The sequence below is a fragment of the Diabrotica virgifera genome, chromosome 6 (genome assembly GCF_917563875.1).
Source record: "Diabrotica virgifera virgifera chromosome 6, PGI_DIABVI_V3a".
Taxonomy (NCBI): domain Eukaryota; kingdom Metazoa; phylum Arthropoda; class Insecta; order Coleoptera; family Chrysomelidae; genus Diabrotica; species Diabrotica virgifera.
Genome location: NC_065448.1, coordinates 29910478 through 29927336, shown reverse-complemented (window position 1 = coordinate 29927336; position 16859 = coordinate 29910478). Strand labels below are relative to the sequence as shown.

Here is a 16859-nt window from a genome sequence, read left to right as displayed (position 1 = left end):
TAAAGCCAATATAAAGGTAGTACCTAGTAAAACTTTATAAAGCAATATAATATGTAGTAATTCACACAGACTCTCTTAATTCTATCTTTGTCGAAATACCTAAAAAATCACAAGTGTAGAAAATGCTCAGAATATCGAATAATTAGTCTAATGGGGCACACTCTTAAGATTTTCCTAAGAACACTTCACAACAGAATTAGGCGCAAATGCGAAGAACAACTCAAAGAAACCCAACTTGGCTTTAGAAATGCTTTGGAAACTAGGTTGGCACGTTTTGCGCTAGATATTCTATTACAAAAATGCCATGATCAAAGAAAAAATGCGTTCTTCTTGGATTTTGAAAAGGCATTCGATAAAGTACAGCATGTAAAATAAAGCAGATGCTAAAAAACTGCCACCGTAAAATTAGGAGATAGATGCACCTACGAAATCTCCATACAACGAGGAGTCAGACAAGGTTGCATTTTGTCCCCAACATTTTTCAATGTTTACTCGGACTATTTATTTAAAAAAGTACTTGAGAGACAGTTAAGTATATGGGATAAAACGGGGAATTATCTAATGCAATTAGGGTGTGGACTTCACGAAGTAGGAAAGAAGATGGATACCTATTAAAATAAACTCAAACAAAACCAAATTTTTTTAAATTAAAGTCTCTAAATTAAATTTCAAATTGAAGCATTAGAAATGTGGGTTCAAGTTCAACGAAGATAGAGAATTAAATGTCTTATCAGGAACATAATATTGAGAGTTTGAGAGGAAATCGATAGTTATAGAATACCTACTAAAACTACTTAATTTTTAAAGGAAAAATAGGTCGGAGAGACGTAGGAAAAACAGGTTTTTTGCCTAAAAACCATTCGTGAATGGACTCATAAGTAGGTATACCGAATGTAGGACAATAATTGTTGCATGTGGCAGAAGATCGAGAAGCATTTTCGCAATGGTGATCGCCAACGTCGGACAATTCTAATATGGGATGTGAAGAAAAAGAACGTTAATACCTGATCCAAAGCCTAATAATGTGAGGCTCCTAGGAGATTTGTACGTACAATGTTGTTCTGAAGCTATTTCCTTGTGGCATTTTTATAATAAACTATTTAATGGGAAATAAGCCACAATTTTATAAATATTATAAAACCATTTGCAAATAATAATGACACATTTATAAAAAATACATAACATTTGTTAAACAAATTATCAAATATTGAATTTAATCCAAATAATATTTTAGTAAGTTTTGACATAAATAGTTTATTTACAAATGTACCATTAGATAAAACTTTAAACATAATTAAAACTAAATTAGAAAATGATAATACATTGACAACTAGGACAAGACTAAATGTATCAGCTATAATGGATTTATTGACATTATGTACTAATAATACCTATTTTCAACTATTAAATGATGAATTCTATAAACAAAATTTTGGTCTAGCAATGGGCTCTTCTTTATCTCCATTATTGGCTAATATATTTATGGAGGATTTCGAAACTAATATCATTTCTAAACAAAATTTAAAACCCACAGTATGGTGGAGATATGTAGATGATGTGTTTTCAATATGGCCTCATAGATCAGAATTGTTGGATGCATTCCTGAATATTATAAACGATCAACAAGAGACAATAAAATTTACAATGGAAAAGGAATACAATAACACTTTACCTTTCCTCGATGTTTTTTTTTAGTCTCAAAGAATGATACTGGATATGAGACTCAAGTGTATAGAAAACCAACACACACCAACAGATATCTCAATTACAAATCAAATCACAACATCAACGTTAAAAAGGGAATCATTAAATCCTTATATGATAGAGCCAAAATTACTTGTTCTAACGAAAATTCATTTTTAGAAGAAAAACAATTGTTAACATCTGTTTTATTAAAAAATTATTATCCCTTATCGTTTATAAATAAGGAATTGTCAAGATTGGATCGAATGGAACAGAACAACTTAAAACGTAGAACGTAGAACGGGATCCTACAACATTCACAAGAAATAATACGAGGAAAATATCAATACCATATATTAAAAGGGACGGGGTCGAGTTTGCTCCCAATGGTAAGAATTTTGCCTGAACTAAAAAAGGTAGAGTTCGAATTGGCTCCCATAGACAAAATTTATTTTACCTAAACATGTCGAAAATATCACCCAGCGTTGTCACTTCTTTCAAATTTTCTCTTTTTGTTAGAAACAGGTACCTTCCTAGAAATATCTATGGGAAAGGAGGAAGACCTAACCCTTCGGTCCTAACTTAACTTTCGGGTATTAGAGTGTAGAGCGCAAACCGGCCGATTTCAGGTAAGAGCGCAAAACGGTCGAGCGCATACCGGCCGACACCGATAATTTGTGTTAAAATTGCCACATATGCCAATGTTGAACTAAAACAAACTCTAAAAGTATAATTTTCCTATAAAAAGTCTATATCACTATGTAAACTTCCTAAGCAGTATAAATATTACACGATTTGGCAACAATGTCTAATGTTTCCGCGATTATATGAGAGCCTACCCGCATTCATGCGGGAGCCAATTCGTACCCTTCTAAAATATACCTGAACGAAGCGGAGCGAACTCGACTTCACCCTATAAAAGGACTATCCGAGAAACTTAAAACAATAGGAAATAAATTCAACATTTCAACAACATTCAAAACAACAAACACATTGAGACCTATTCTATCTAAAACTAAACCTAACAATGAACAAGAAAGAACAAAGAATTGCATTTATAAAATACCTTGTGAATGTGAACAATTTTATTTAGGTAAAACATCAAGACCATTGAACGTTAGAATAAGTGAACATCAGTCTTATATTAAAAATAGAGAATTTGATAGATCTCAAATATGTCAACACGCATGGGATAATGAACATAGAGTTCAGTGGAGAGATTCAAGTATAGTCCTGAAAGAATCAGATAGTAAAAAGAGAAAAATCAAAGAAGCGGCTCTAATTACGCTAAATGAAACCAATTGTGTCGCAAATTCCTCGGTAGAATGCAGTAGGATGTGGTTACCCATACTGAAAGAGGAAGTCAATAGAAAGAAAATACCACGATTAGTAAGTCAATAACATATCGAGTTAGTACAAATTTTATATTTTAGTATTACCTATTATTGCATATCTATATATTATTAATATTATTTATAATTTAAACATATTAAAGTCAGAATTTGGTACTATTAGTTTTTTGAAAGTAAATTAAATGTAAGACCAAATACATACTTACGATGTCGGGATAGTATCACGAGGTTTTTTCCTGGTTTTTCCTCGTGATTTACTATGGAATCTCTAACGCGAGAATTTTACTGTCATCGTTGCATTTGGTTGTCTTTTTAAAGACAGATCACATGCTATGATTTTTTTGTGACGGATATTCTTGAGTTGGGATTGATTTCATGTAATCGAATGAACTATCTTTTAGTAAAGTCGTCCCAGGAATGCAACTCATAAATATTGGCGATATCATATACGTCTGAATTGCCAATATAAATGAGTCAGATTAAATAAATTATTAGAATAATTTTTTTACTTAGCAACAACATTTTTATTTGTTTTAGTAGTATTTTGTATTTTGACAACGAAACCCGATTTGGGCTTCGGAACGTTAATAAAATCATTTTTTTGGTAAAATTGTGGCTTATTTCTCATTAAAAATAGTTTATTGTACGTACAAAAAAGGCATATTTAACTTAGACAATTCAAGATAATGAAAAGGATTTTTTTGGGTTTTTTCAGGGTTTTGCTACTTAAATTATTTAATATTTACTCTGAACATATCTATGTGTGGACCAGCGACGGCAGAAGCTGACAATGGACGTTAGATTATTGGGATATTTTTGAATAATTTTCTACAAGCAAAAGATTAGTGGTATTAATAAAAGCGGAGTATAAACTCACGAGTATGTTCTTATGAATAGGTATGAACATAAAGTATAAGTTTATACTCTATTTCATACGAATAAAAAATATTTTGATGTGATGAGTTTCTACTCACCACAGTACCTACATAAGAGTCGATGGAGTAGGTGTCCTACCTACTTTAACATTTGGAGTAGGTACCTATAGATACCTCCTACGTAAACTACATTCTCATTTTTATTCAAAAGCTAATCTCGAGCCAATTATCTAGCTTTCTAGCTTGCAGATAGTGCAAAATGAACCATGAAATCCAACCTTTTAAAATGTGATATCGCACAATGATGCGTATCTCTACATCATAAATCATGTTTTGCATATAGAGGGCGCAAACTGTTCTGAATAGTTAAATGTGTAAATTATGATCATTCATTGAATTTAGTATCTAGGAATTGCTGCAGCTAAACAAGATCCAATCGTTTGATTCGTTAAAATAATTGAAAATTATTTCAAACGTCTCTTTTTCTCATGTTCAACGTACCCACTTATGGGAATTATTAAAAAATGCTTGAACAAAAACTGTCAAACGTGATTCTGAAAGACTATGGAGCGGCAGAATACAAGCGGTTAGCGATTAGCGTTATCATCGATGGGTTAGAAACTATAATAGAACTACATGGGTATTAGACAAATTATTGTCCAAGTAAAAAATACTGTAGAATAGCTTCAAGCCGGTGAAATATGATATTCTTCAAATATAGATTATAGATGTTAGGTCAAACGTTTAAGAAGCGGCCCTTTGTGAAAGCATCTGTGTTTTTACGGCCAGACCTCCCGCATATCTATTCACAAGTTTCGTGCAAAACATTAGTTTTAGTTCGGTAGCCTAGCAGTGTATTAGTACTGGAGTGTACGTGTGTTAAGTGATACGAGTGTTTTGTTTGCTGTAATTATTTTGAATATTGGTTTAGTATTTCGTTTGGAGAGTGTCAAGTGTTGATTATTGTAATTTAATTAATGTGAATAGTGATGTGGCGCCCGTGGGATAATGTAAATATCGCGTATCGCGTACGATAACGCTGATATTGTAGAAATTGTCAGTGCTAGTGTGAATGTAATTACTAAAAAAAAGAGATCGTAAAGAAGATTCGAATGCATTTAAATGCAGAAACACAGCAAGTATGTTTGAATGTATACAAAAATCTACGTACGAAATTCGGCTTCGATGAAACACTATTGGCACAAGCCACCTCTGATTTAACAGAAATTCCACTTTCTACTGTATATAAAATAGTTAAAAATGAACCCTATCATCGCAAGAAACGATGTGACTACAAATTTTCAAGACCTTTAAATCCTTCACTTTTAAAACTATTGAAAACCACAATATACGACTGCTACAAAAGCAATGAAATACCTACAATAGAAATAATAAGAAATAAATTGGAAACAACCGGTCGAAATATGAACTGCTGTGAGAAAACTTTTCAAAATTGGATAAAAAAATGGGCTTTAAGTTCAAAAAAATAAATAAACGTCGAGCAATTATGAAAAGCCAAAGAATAGTCAACAGACGTAATATGTACCTAGAAGAAATTACTAAATATAGGCAAGAAAATAGGAGAATTTATTATTTAGATGAAACTTGGTATGATACCCACGATACAGTAAAGAAAGGATGGACAGATGGTTCAAGCATGTGCATACCAGAAATGCCTGCAAATAAAGGCTTGCGACTAATTAATTGTACATTGCGGAGGAAGTGAGGGATGGGTTCCGAATGCTTTAAAATTATGTGGGAAGAAAATGGAAGATTGTAACGTTGACTACCACAAGAATATGGAAGCTGACATTTTTGAAGATTGGTTTGAAAACTCGCTGATCCCAAACTTGGAGAAAAACAGCGTAATAGTGCTTGACAACGCTTCCTATCATTCCCGACAACTCACTAAAATACCAAATACATCTTCAAAGAAAGCTGACCTGCAAAATTTTTTAATGGAAAATGATTTGTATTTCGAAGATTTTTACACAAAAAAACAACTTATTGAAGTTCTACACACGAAGCAATTTAGAAAATTATACGCTCTAGAGAGTATTGCCGAAAAGCATGGACACACTATATTGAGACTTCCCCCTACTTTTGTGTTTTCAATCCTATTGAGTTAATTTGGGGACAATTAAAACCAAGTATAAGGCGTTCAAATAAATTTCCTAAATTTGACAAAAAGGTAATTGAGATAATTAAAAAAGAAGTAGCCAATATTACCAAAGTAGACTGGCAGAAAAAAATCGCCAAAGTGATCAAAGTGGAAGAATATTATAAGAAGATTGGGCACTTCCACACTAATGGTGGAAATAAATTTATTATTGAATTGGGCGATGATAGTGACGAAGAAAATACGGAAAAAGGAGAAAATGAGTTAAGTGTATCAGTATTTTAATTGTTGTGTTGTGCAATTCATTTTCCAAGCATAAGTGTATCTACTAATGAAAAGACTCGGTTAAAAAAATATTTTTAGATTTTGTATTTTTAATAAAAAAAAGAGCGGGGACATGCTTGCATTTTGTGCTGAATTTTAAAAGTTTTGAACTGTATACCTAAAGTAATTTTAGATCTAACTGTGTTTTTATAAAGTTCTTTTAGTATCAGTAATTCTAACAATAACAAGATTAATTATAAAAGCTATTCTACATCAGTTATTAATGCAAGCATGCGGTAAGAGGGAGGTCCCTGTGAGGTTAAATGTTATTAAATAACACATACAATATTATGTCCTGCTTTAACGGTATTTACCTAAGTATAAATAAATATTTTTAACTACATATTTAATTACCAGAAAACACCAGCTGCCGGCCTAATATTATAAGAAGAACAACCCAAAGAAAGCTACAAATCTTACCTATTACACTATATAGATTGCTTGAACTATAGCAGAAGAGCAGACTACCACTATAAATGACACCAGTAGTGAAGCTACAAGTCTGTTGCAAAATGTAGCTAAGTACTAACTAATAGTTTCATAACTTTAGTTCATTTCTGGTATGAAGTCGTAAGGAGAATTGATCGTGTGCAGCTCAGATTACAAGATCCTAGAATAAATTTTAGAGAAGCGTTCCATGATCTTAAATTGACGACAACTAGAAATTCGAGACAAGCTCTGTAAAGAGGCAATAGAAAAAGCAAAAGCGAAGTCTCTTTATGAAAAATGGAATATTAATACAAAAATACGTGTAAGAAGACTTCGCAAGCTTCGAAAAATGCACGGAAAATTGGCTAGAGATGATGGAGTTTCCGCATAAAGTGAAATTTCTCGTGTTGTGAAAAGCATTCTTGATCATCTCCAACAAGAAATATGTATATGATTTACACGATTAAAGTGACTTTAATTTCAAATTTGAAATTCTACTACCTAGATCAGGGGTCGGCAACCTTTTTCGGATGGCGGGCCATGTTCAAAATAAAAGCTTTTATGCGGGCCGCATATTCAAATGTAACTTAAATAGTCTTCTTCTTCAGTCTGCTTGCATCCACTCCTTGACAAAGGCCTCCAATAAGTTCTTCACTTCTCTCTGTTTTGTGTTATTTAGTGCCAGTTACGCCCCACTTGTGCTTTGATATCGTCTAGCCATCGTTTTTGTGGTCTTCCACTACACTACCAAGGCTGTGCTCGTCTGGTCTTCACTCAAAAAAATTTAGTTCGTAATATTGATTAACAGTGATTATTGAATAGTATTTCGTTGTCACAACTATTTAATTTGTTGTTTCAACGAACTTTTAGACATTGACGAATGTACTTGGTTATTGCCACAATGATTGAATAATAATTGTGAGAATAACTAGAGTACATTAATCAATAACACTCAATTTATTCAGCCAATAACTTAGTTTCGTATATTTAATAAATACTGTTAATTGTGGCAGCAACTCACGTTCTTGATTTCGTAGATGACAAGCAATTACCTTGGTTTATCGTGACAACGTACAGATTTCATTAAAACAATGTACAAATGTTGTTAATATAGAGTAATATATGATTATTGAATAGATGTACACTGATTGTTGTGCCAACGAATGCATTAATCAATCTACTACTGCCTTTAATTCCCACAAACAATGCGTTAATTGTGACAATAATCGTGGTTGTTGAGACAATAAATGTTTTGCTTGACCATTTGAAATGTAACGGCTTTTCCTTATCGTGATACCCCTAGCTTCTCTGTGTTACCATTGTTTAAAAAAGAGATCTTTGTTAAACAATGCTGTTACCTCTACCGAAGTGCCGAAAAATAATTGCATTTTGTTTCCAAGTGTAGTCCGTAGTAGAAGGAAGATAAGGATAAGATATTACTTATTTTTTATATTTGAATAAAAGTAAGTTTTTTCTGATAAGGTAAATACGGGAGAACATTCTAATTAAAAATAAACTTGTCAGTGTCTTATGTTTGTAAGTGTGTACTTTTAATATTGTCTTGTGATGTTATTTATAAGATGAACTAAAAATTAATTTTCGAATCCTGAATGAAAAAAATAATTAGTATTTTTGAAAATTTAAACGCAGAATAAAATATTACAGTATTATCGAGGGTCTGACGTCCCTGAGAACTTCTATAATGATTATTTTAATAAGTCACAGGGGTGAAAAAGAGAAAATTTAGTATGATTTTTTTATTTCAAATATACTATTCAAAAGAAACTTTTTGTTTATTCTAGGGGACTTTCAGCCCTCAGTAATAATGTAGTCTTTTATTCTGCGGTTAAATTTTTCAAAAATACTTATTAGTTTTCTCAGGATTCCAAAAAAATGAATGCGTTTAAAAATAATTCGATCGAAATTTTGCCCCTGGGCTCTCAAAAATGATTAAAGTGTTATACATTTTTGAAATCACCATTTCAAACACTTTTAAATGAGCTGTCACATGATGTAATTTCCCATTAAAAAAATCAAAGTTACGCTTGTCACCTGAAGAGGGATCGTGTAAAGTTCGAAACATTGATGTTATAATATACTTTGATAATTTTTAAATCGAACTGTCTGAGCGTTTTGCTTATAAAGGTTAAGGACAAAAAAGGGGATTTAAAAAATTATTATTAATCAATTAATATGATAAATTGGGCTAATGCATTCAGTAATTATTAATATAAAATACGTTCATAGTAGGAATGAACGAAACTGATTGTAACAATGAATAGAATTGCTTGTAAGAATAACCGTATTTATTGTGCCAATGAACGGAATTAATTGTAACAATAAACGGAAATAATTGTAGAAATAAACGAAATACGTTAGGAGAAATAACACTGTTATTGGCACAACGAATGGTCTTCGTCGGTCAATTAACGACGTTGTTGTTTCAATAAATAGTGTTCGTTGACTCAATGAACAGAGTTCGTAATATCAATAAAGTGAGATTATGGTATACATAATGAATGTTCGTCCATTCAATAAACGTAATACATTGGCTCAACTAACGAAAATAATGAATTGATGAACATCGTTTTGTTGTTCCAATAAAACCAAGAATTGGACAAATTTTAAGAATTGCGTTTGTTGTCTGAATTAACATTTTTATTGATATTACGTACCTTTTTCGTTGAGTGTTCGATGTATAATATTTCTCGTCCATATTTCGTTGTTTTGTCATGTCACGTGTCCTACTTAGTTTCACTTCATTTGCGCAATTCTTCCAATTACATCCTCCACCTTCGTCCTGCTTCATATGCCCTTATTTTGGCATAATATGTTTTTCAGAGATACTCGTAACATAGCTCATTCGATGGACCTGTGTTTTTCTTAATCTGTGCAGAGTGAGTTTTATGTATGTAACGCCTCAATTATCTCGGAAACGGCTTGCACGATTTTTATAAAATTTGGTACCTATGTAAGGATCTTGTGATACGGCCGATATTATGGTGGTATTTACATTGTTTTCGGATCTTCCGTTTTTCTGAAAATCTACTGAACTTTCTTATTTCAAATGGGACACCCTGTATATTTTTTGCGTTTTTAAGTCCTTAAGAAATGCTGATTATTTTTTATGTAATATTCCCTATACCTAAATGCCATAATTTCTTCGTTATTGCTGTATTTATTTAACAAAAAATTTAAAACAAGTTATAAAAATCAATTTTCTCGGCCCGATCAGACAATATTTTAGGTTCTTTGGATCATTTTAAATAAAAAATGTCCCTTGTAATTTTTCTCTAAAGTCGATCGTTTTTGAATAGTTATAAACAATTTTATACTGAAAAAACTAAAAATGACGGTTATCAAGGCTCAAAATTCCAAGTAAAAAATATTACTTTTGTAATTTTACAACCTAAATTCAAGTTCAAACCTTATTATAAGTACGCAGTTTGATTGAATATGAACTTGAAAATGAACTAGAATATTGTTCTGAAGCTATTTTCTTGTGGCATTTTTGCAATTAACTAGTTTTGATGGGAAATAAGTCACAATTTTACTAAAAAAATGATTTTATTATCGTTTCGACGCCCAAATCGGGTGTCATTGTCACCGTTGTACAAAAACTATTAGGTAATATTTTTTGTATTTTGACAACGACACTCGATTTGGGCGTCGAAACATTAATAAAATCATTTTTTTAGTAAAATTGTGGCTTATTTCCCATCAAAACTAGTTAATTGAACTAGAATACTTAGTTCAAATATTTTTTAGCCCAGCTTCAAACTTGCAGGGAAAACAATGTATTCCTGATTCAGTCATTTTGGGTTATTTCGCAACAGGCGAACGGACATTTTCAAAAATAAAAATGACTAAAAACGGAGAAACCTAGGTTTCTTAAAGGGCCTCATAGCTTGGGTTGCCTAGGGGCCTCAGGATTCTTAATCCGGCACTGCCTACATGCATTGTATGCCAAAAACCAGAGAATTGACAGAGGCCTCACTACATTGCCATCGACCCCAGAGGTGAAATAAAAAGCAAACCTTTGTAGATGAGTTTGAATAGGATTAATTTTTTACCGACTTTTATTGGACATAGATGTACACAGAAGCTTGCACCTACAACTCGAATCTTTACCTATTTATTTCTAAAGGAAAGGTAAATCATGGATAGGATTTATTGCAAATATGAAGGTTGATGGCACTAACCTGCCGACATGGACTCCAGGACCACCGAGTAAACAAGGCGGCTCCACCAACCAAAAAACCAGTCAGTTCATGTAAAAAACTTGCATTTAGTCACACACTTCGAACTCACTACCGACCCGGCACTTCTCGAAAAACCTACCACAACCACCCGACGCGTTTTTCAAAAGAAAACCCTCTCAATGCGCTAACCAAATCCAATAAACAAACTGTCTAACTATATAAATAAATCACTGATCGGGCTATAGCACACTTGATGTAAGACTCTTTAACTCGAAGTGTGCTTAACTCTCCTAAGCGTACTCTTAGAGTGTCCTCAAAGTGTACATGGCTCTTGTGCGGCGACCGGCTGTACGGATCCACTCGAACCTCCAATGGGGCGTGTCGAAATCGACTCCCACCAATCACGATCCTAGCAGGCGGAGTTTCGTTTCAAGCGAATGTGACCGCTATTCGCTACAGTGATAAAGACCCTACCCCCTGCGAGGTCTGCCTATGCTCGATACTTAATCTCGGCAAGACCTATCCACCTATTGTAGAGACTCTCCACGATAAGAGGGCTGTTCTCAGCTCTGATATTGTATTTATATAGTTTTATTGGGCATATTGATTTGAGGTTATAGAGAGAAGTTTTTGGAGTATCATGAATTGATTTTTTTTGAATGTTTTATTTGAAGAGTAGTTTTAAATTATACTTGTAATCATGATTGTGTTGGTATTGACTTGTGTCTCTATTGCGTTGCCATTATAATCGTGTTTACATATCTGCTAAAGTTAAAATCTTGTAGATAATAAGTAGTAGAATACACAATTGACGGATTATTTTAACACGTTTGGATTTTTTCTAAAGCTGGTCCTTAAGATTACTTACAAGTAGGTAGGTATGCAACTTAAACAAACATTCAATTACCTTCTTAAACGGCAATTACAAGTCTCTCAGAATACCTAAACGCGAGAAGATTTTTCCGACTGTGTTTATTGATCTTGTAAATTTCAATAATATTAGAAAATAGCAATAAGTATGGTAGGTAATAGGTTATGTCCAGCTAGATATGTCTAGATAGGTATGTCCAGCTGCGGTCACTGAATAGATTGAATACATTGTAGATAATAGATAGGTATCTATCTAGATACCTACTGTAAAATCGCAGTGTTGTAGCTACCTTAGCTATATTTAAAAAAATAAAATAAAAATTTATTAAACGCATCCAAAATGCCTAAAATGCATTTATTTGAATGACGCTCAAAAAGAGCAATTGACAAACTCGAAAAAGGTTGATCAATGGAGTAAGTTGCTGCATATTTGAACGTGAGCATACCTATTAGGGGAGACCGGGAAATACATCAGTGTGCATAAATTATAAGTACATAAGTATTAAGTAGAATTAAAATACAAAAGTACCTATCACGGTGTTTTTACCTTAAATAAAGCTACAATAATCGGATACAGTAATGTTAATTTACATTACAGTACATTACTTGCTAAAATAGTTGCAGGTAAAAACCCCTATACCAGGCTTTAATTGGTAAGAATTCAAATAAAGCACACGTTATTATATGCTTTTTCAAATGCTCAATAGTTTTGTAAACAACATACAATACTATTATTTTTCAATAAAAATACATTTAAGTACCTACTTCATGTCAGGCATAGTGGCCACAGACGTGGCTACTTTGCCCTCTTCGTCGCCATTATATAAATGCCACACTACCGGCTAAACGAATCGAGCAAAGCGTTACACAGACACATCATTTTCTAGCCTAAACACACCTCTTTTAAGATGGTCCTGTCATCTGCCTGTATTATATAATATTATACAGATAAATAATTAATATTTCATTAACAAAAAGCAAAAAATTAACAAAGATGTGTAGGTTAAATAATGCCATGTTTGAACTAAATATGATTGACTATTATTAGTATTAATAGTTCTTATGTGGGGCCGTGTATTTGTTTTTTTTTTGTATTTCCTAAATTTGTCAAAATAAATATCTATATCTTTATAAAAAAAATTTTATTAAAGTAAGTTTACTCTTTCTACATAACGATTTTGTTTTAGTGAATTGCTGATATACAAAGTGCTATTAACAAAAGAAGGAAAATTTGAGGAAGTTGGATTTGCCTCTCAATCCTTTTATTGTTGTGTAGAGGCCAGTGGTTTAAGAGTGGGGAAAATATTTGTATGTAATAATAACGTTTTATATCTTGTTTTATTAATAAATAATGATTTTACCTTAACACAATGATTTATTTCGCCGTATGTAATATTACTTTATTTTCAAGAAATATTAACTTAACTCTAAATATACGTTTATCTCTGCGAAATATATTTCTTAACATTAAATAAATTAATTATTAATAGTAAAATAATAATATTTCTTACTAAGAATTTTTTTTTTTTTTTTAAATTAAAGTGTCTCGGCAACTAGGCCATTGACACTGGTACAAAAGTTTACAATATTATTTACTTACAATAATTACAGTTTGTTTTTGCACGAGTTACAACTTAATATTACAATTACACTAAATAGTAAAGGTGACAATCTTTTAGGAAACAAATTATGGCACTGTACATGTTTGTAGAACCGAGTAAGTCACTAATTTTTGAAAGTTGTAGTGGACTCTTTGAACTCTATACTGGCCACATTCCAGTAATATGTGCTGGACTGTTAATGGCTCATCACAATGTTCACAACGAGGACGATTTTCAGAGGACATCAGATATCCATGTGCAAGACGAGTGTGACCTATTCTGAGCCTTCTGATAATAGTACTGTCTTTTCTGCTCATTTGGGGCATGGTGATGGAGGTAACAGTTCGTTGGATTGTGCGTAATTTTGTATTTTGCATGCTCCAGTGTGTTTGCCAGGTGCTTAGTACATTGTTCTTGATTTTAGCCTTTAGATCTTGGTGAAGTTGCATGTTTTCTAGATTTTCAAGAGAGCAGGCCTGTTTTGCTGCTTGATCAGCGCTCTCATTTCCATTGATACCAACATGGGATGGTATCCAGATGATGGTTACTGAAATACCATTTTTTGACTGTTGTTGGCAGATGTTGTGGATGCTCTGTACAATGGGATGTAAGGAGTATATATTTTTGATAGAACCAATCGCAGCGAGAGAATCGGAACATATCGCTAATGATTTCTCGTTAGTGGTTGGCAACTCTAATGCCTTAAGTATTCCGTACAGTTCAGCTGTGTGTATACTGCATCTGGGAGAAAGTCGATATGATGCTACTGTTGTATTTGAGGTGGTAACGGCACAACCGACGGCATGTTCTTCTTTGGAGGCATCTGTGTAAAGAATCTTGTCATAGTACTGTGTATGTATAAGTTCTTGAAATTTCTGTACCAAGAGAGTTCTGGGCGTTTCTTCTTTTTTGTATCGATTTAAGCTGGTAACGACAGTAGGTAGCTTTTTGGTCCACGGAGGAATACTGGACGTAGTGACAGGAGTTGTGAGTGTTAGATCTGTATCTTTTAGCATAGTTTTTAAAATTTGTGAGAAAGAATGTGATCGAGGTTGAGTATTATCTGGAACAGGGTGGGGGGTATTAATTAGTTGAATGACTGGATTTTTCGGATTAGCAGATACTCTAGAGAAGTAAGATAGTAGTAAGCGTTGACGTCTTATAAAAAGTGGAGGTTCTGAAGGTTCGATATAGAGACTTTCAGAAGGACTTGATTTAAATGCTCCAAGGCTAATGCGTAAGGAAGTGTTGTGAATTGTATTCAGGCTTTTAAGCTGAGTGTCGGACGCTGATATGTAGAGAATGCTTCCGTAATCCAACCTAGAGCGGATCAAGGTTCTGTAAATTCTTAAGAGGACTTCCTCTTCTGCACCCCATTGATGGTGATCCAAAGTTTTTAAGATATTGATTCTATTGAGGCAGTTTGTTCTTGTTTTCTGTATCTGATCTCTCCATGTAAGTCTTTTATCGAATATTACTCCTAATAATTTGTGTTTATCAACCACTTGAAGAGGAGATCCATTTAGGTGAAGTATAGGAGGGTGAGTGTGATGTCTTCTAGTGAAGTGTATGACTTTGGATTTTCTAGATGAAAATTTGACTCCAATTTTGGCAGACGTATATAGAGTATATAGAGAGTATATGAGTATAGAGAGTATATGACAGATGTATATAGAGTATTTTACGGGAGGGAGAACGAGAGAGCCTATATCGTTAATGCTAAGAAGGAAAAGTGTGGGGCTCAGAACTGAGCCTTGAGGAACTCCATTTTGTGAGATATAAGTTGAAGATGTTTTCCCGTTTGCAACCACTTTGAATGATCTCTCTTGTAAGAAATTGTTTATAAAGGAGAGAACGTTACCCGTTAAATTGAGTTTCTCAAGCTTTTTGATGATAGCAGCTCTGTTTATTGTATCGAAGGCACATTCTATATCTAAGGCAACTGCGATGACGTCCTTCTTGTTTGCCATAGCTTCGGTTATTTCTGATTGTAGTAGTACCAGGTTATCCATCGTACTTCGATTGGGTCTGAATCCTGATTGCGCTACATCTATCAGATTGTGTTCTTCAAGAAACCAAAGCAAACGTTTATTTACCATCTTTTCTAGTAGTTTGCACATTGTGCATGTTAGTAAAATTGGTCTGTAGGCGTTAGGAGCGTTAGAGGATGAGTCATTTTTTCTTATCGGTATGGTAAGCGACTGCCGCCAGAGACTCGGAAAATTTTGGCTGAACCATATCTTATTGAAGAGCGCGAGCAGCTTCGAGAGGGTGGCTGTATGTAGATGTTTGAGAAAAATAGATGGGATCTCATCAGGACCTGCAGAAGAGTTTTTCATTGATGATATTGCCAAATTTAGCTCTTCTTCTGTGAAGGCAAGGTTTATTGGATTGGTTTGGATAGGGATAGGTGGCGAGTGGTTTGTGGGGTACGGAACGGAGAGTTCAGACTTAGTTTTGTTTTGAAAGTATTTGGCTAGAGTTTCTGTTATTTGGTTATCATTTGTAATGATGTTATCTCCGTCTGTTATTGCGGGTATTTTTCGATATGTGTTTAGTCCTCTCATTTGTTTGATTTTGGTCCACATTTGGGCGGGAGGGGTATCTGAAGTTATGCTGTTTACAAATTTTTTCCATGATTCTTTTTTGCTTTCCTTCAGAACTCGTTTGGATCTTGCACGCATTTTCTTAAAATAAATAAGATCTTCAGTGCTACGGGTTTTGCGATATCTGTTAAGAGCCTTCTTGTATTCTTTTGTTGCTAGTTTGCAGGAGTCATTCCACCACGGGACAGTCTTTCTTGAGGAATTAATAGTGTATTTGCCTATGCACTGGTCAGCTGCAGTTAGGATACAATTTTTAAATTGCTCTACGGCATCGTCGATGTTTTCCCTGAAAATTTCTTGGTTTGAAAGGTCCTCAACAGTATCGCTGAATAAACTCCAATTTGCACCGGTAATTTTCCATTTGGTTTTGACTTCTGCAGTTTCTGTGATAGGACTTGAGATAAGGATGGGGTAGTGATTGCTATCGTATAAGCTATCTAGTGTTTTCCACTGAAGCAAAGGAGCAGTTCCAGGATCGCAAAAACTTAGGTCTATGGAGGAAGATGTTCCAGACTGGATGTGGAAATATGTAGAGCTCCCTGTATTCAAGAGGTTGATGTTGGAGTTACTTATGATATCTTCTATAAGTTTTCCTCTCCCAAAAGTGCGCTGGGAGCCCCATGTTGTGCTGTGGGCGTTGAAGTCTCCAACTAAGATGAAGGGGTTTGGGAGTTGTTTTATGAGATCTTTTAGTTCTGTACTGAATAGGTTATAGTTTGGAGGAATATATATAGAACAAATTGTTATTTTGTTGGGACACCATGCGGTTATTGCAATCGCCTCTAAGCTTGTGTGTAG

The 16859-nt window shown here is 33.7% G+C and overlaps 1 protein-coding gene across 1 annotated transcript in view; it reads right to left on the bottom strand.

The window, feature by feature from the left end:
• Positions 1 to 16139, bottom strand: part of LOC114337084 (homeobox protein Nkx-2.1) — a 173538-nt gene extending 157399 nt beyond the window's left edge. Inside the window, exon 1 of the mRNA XM_050652684.1 lies at positions 15776 to 16139. Within this exon, the coding sequence (XP_050508641.1) occupies positions 15776 to 16139 (364 nt within the window). The remainder of the gene's footprint in view (positions 1 to 15775) is intronic.
• Between the last annotated feature and the right edge of the window lie 720 nt (positions 16140 to 16859).